Below are 1,804 nucleotides of genomic sequence, written 5' to 3'. Positions count from 1 at the left end.
ACATGGCACTGTTTTATAGCGAGCAGCCCGCTACACTATTAACCATGCTATGAGGGTCGGCGACTACGACACGGTGATTGCTCTCCATCCCCGTTTCTCCACGCGTGTCACGACACCCCCCACGACGCACGTGTGCGCCTCCGCGGTCGACACGTATGGAGTTCGTGCGTACTTTCTCTTCGTCCGGCCGACGCCTCAATCATCATGCTATAAATAGCGAACAGCAGGGGAACTCCGTTCTCTCCTTCACCACGCACCGAGACCTACCACGAAGCCGTGGACATACACGCATTTTTTCTCATCTGCAAGCGATCGAGGAGGCCGGCCTACGCATCACACGTTTCGTACTCCACGTCCGGCGAAGCTAAGATTGATGAGGCCCGACGCCGGCGCCGCGGGGAGCATGGCGTCCATGGAGTGGGAGCCCAAGGCGCTGTCCCTCCACGAGCTCAAGTACGCGAGGGTGAGGCACCGCCACCGAGGCTAGCTCAGCTCTCCATCTTCCTCAATCTGTTAAGACCATTCTCTGAGATGTACTATTATCCACTTCTGCAGGAGGCGGCGCTGTACGTCCTGAGAACGCACTCCTTCGAGGACGCCGTCCGGATCTTCACCGAGGTACGTGTATAGATGACCAGCAATTAGTTCATCGTCGATCGCCGGTTTCTGTCTCAGTTTTGTGATCGACGAACCAGCTGGTAATTATGGAGCTTCTGCGTGCTGCAGGGTCTCAAGCCGGTGCTGGGCGTCAGGAGGGATTCCATGGCCGACTCCGACGAGGACGACGACCAGGGTGATGATGACTATGACATGTTCAATCCATACGCGTTTCTTGACGATGACGGTATCTGCTGCCACCACCAGTACGGACGCACCGCCGAGGAACGAGATGTTGCTACCGCACCCTTCTAATTAGCTTTACACACCACCTATTAACTAGCTTAGATCACTTGCAAATATATATATGATTTTTTTGTAATATGTATACGATTTTTTGATAGAAGTGGTAGTTACTTTCTCCCGATTCGAGTAGGCATTCTTTACAGGTTCGGAAAGGCATGTAATGTAGAACTATGAAGATTTTAGAGATCGAGATAGCGCGATTTCTGAGTAGAGATTTTTATGGAAACAGTGTTATTTATTGATGATGTAAACTACTCCTACTCCCTCCGTTCCTAAATATCTCTCTTTCTAGAGATTATAATAGAAACTACATACGAATGTACATAGACATATTTTAAAATGTAGCTTCACTCATTTTGTTCTGTATGTAGTTCCTTTTGAAATCTTTAGAAAGACTTATATTTAGGAACGGAGGAAGTATTTATAGATGAGAGAAGTATGTTTTTGTCCATCAAGTTTAAGTATAGACTTGATCCTAAATATTTTATTTCAGACATTTTGTTCTGCAAGTCTCAAAACAGGATAAGTTTGGAGTAAAATCTCATTTTGAGCTTGTTGGCCGGGTTTGACCACGTTGATCAGGCTTGACCGGTGAATAAGAAATATGAAAAAAAATAGCAATTTAAAAAAAATCATGACAATCAAGATGCTTGGGTGTTCTAAGTGCGTGTTCAAATAACATCCGAGGAGCTTTAAAAAAAAACAATTTTACCTTTTTTGCCAATATTTGTTTTTTCTATTCTCTCACACCTAGCACACCTAAGCATCTTGATGCCACAAAATTTTAGATGTTTCAGAATTTGTTTACTATTTTTCTGAATTTACTGTTCATCAGTCAAACCTGGTTCAACGTGATCAAACCCGCTCTACATGCTCAAAACTTGGTTTTAGAAGAGACTTA

At 45.0% G+C, this 1,804-nt stretch overlaps 1 protein-coding gene across 1 annotated transcript; it reads left to right on the top strand.

Moving 5' to 3' along the window:
• Positions 1–256: 256 nt before the first annotated feature.
• On the top strand, positions 257–1,233 carry LOC123099680 (uncharacterized). The gene is made up of 3 exons (XM_044521791.1): positions 257–463; positions 556–618; positions 727–1,233. Exons 1-3 carry the CDS (start codon positions 374–376, stop codon positions 910–912), a joined length of 339 nt encoding a protein of 112 aa, XP_044377726.1. The 5' UTR covers positions 257–373; the 3' UTR covers positions 913–1,233.
• The last annotated feature ends 571 nt before the right edge of the window (positions 1,234–1,804 follow it).

Source organism: Triticum aestivum, chromosome 4D (genome assembly GCF_018294505.1).
Source record: "Triticum aestivum cultivar Chinese Spring chromosome 4D, IWGSC CS RefSeq v2.1, whole genome shotgun sequence".
In the NCBI taxonomy this organism is placed as follows: Eukaryota; Viridiplantae; Streptophyta; class Magnoliopsida; order Poales; family Poaceae; genus Triticum; species Triticum aestivum.
Note: the sequence above shows the minus strand (reverse complement) of the source record. Positions and strands in the feature narration are given on the sequence as shown.

What these genes read in the sequence shown, in the direction of transcription:
- LOC123099680 (XM_044521791.1), top strand. Translation starts at nt 374, where the DNA reads ATGAGGCCCGACGCCGGCGCCGCGGGGAGCATGGCGTCCATGGAGTGG. An exon ending in ACGAGCTCAAGTACGCGAGG is followed by an intron (nt 464 to 555) that starts GTGAGGCACCGC and finishes CCACTTCTGCAG; the next exon opens with GAGGCGGCGCTGTACGTCCT. An exon ending in CCGTCCGGATCTTCACCGAG is followed by an intron (nt 619 to 726) that starts GTACGTGTATAG and finishes TGCGTGCTGCAG; the next exon opens with GGTCTCAAGCCGGTGCTGGG.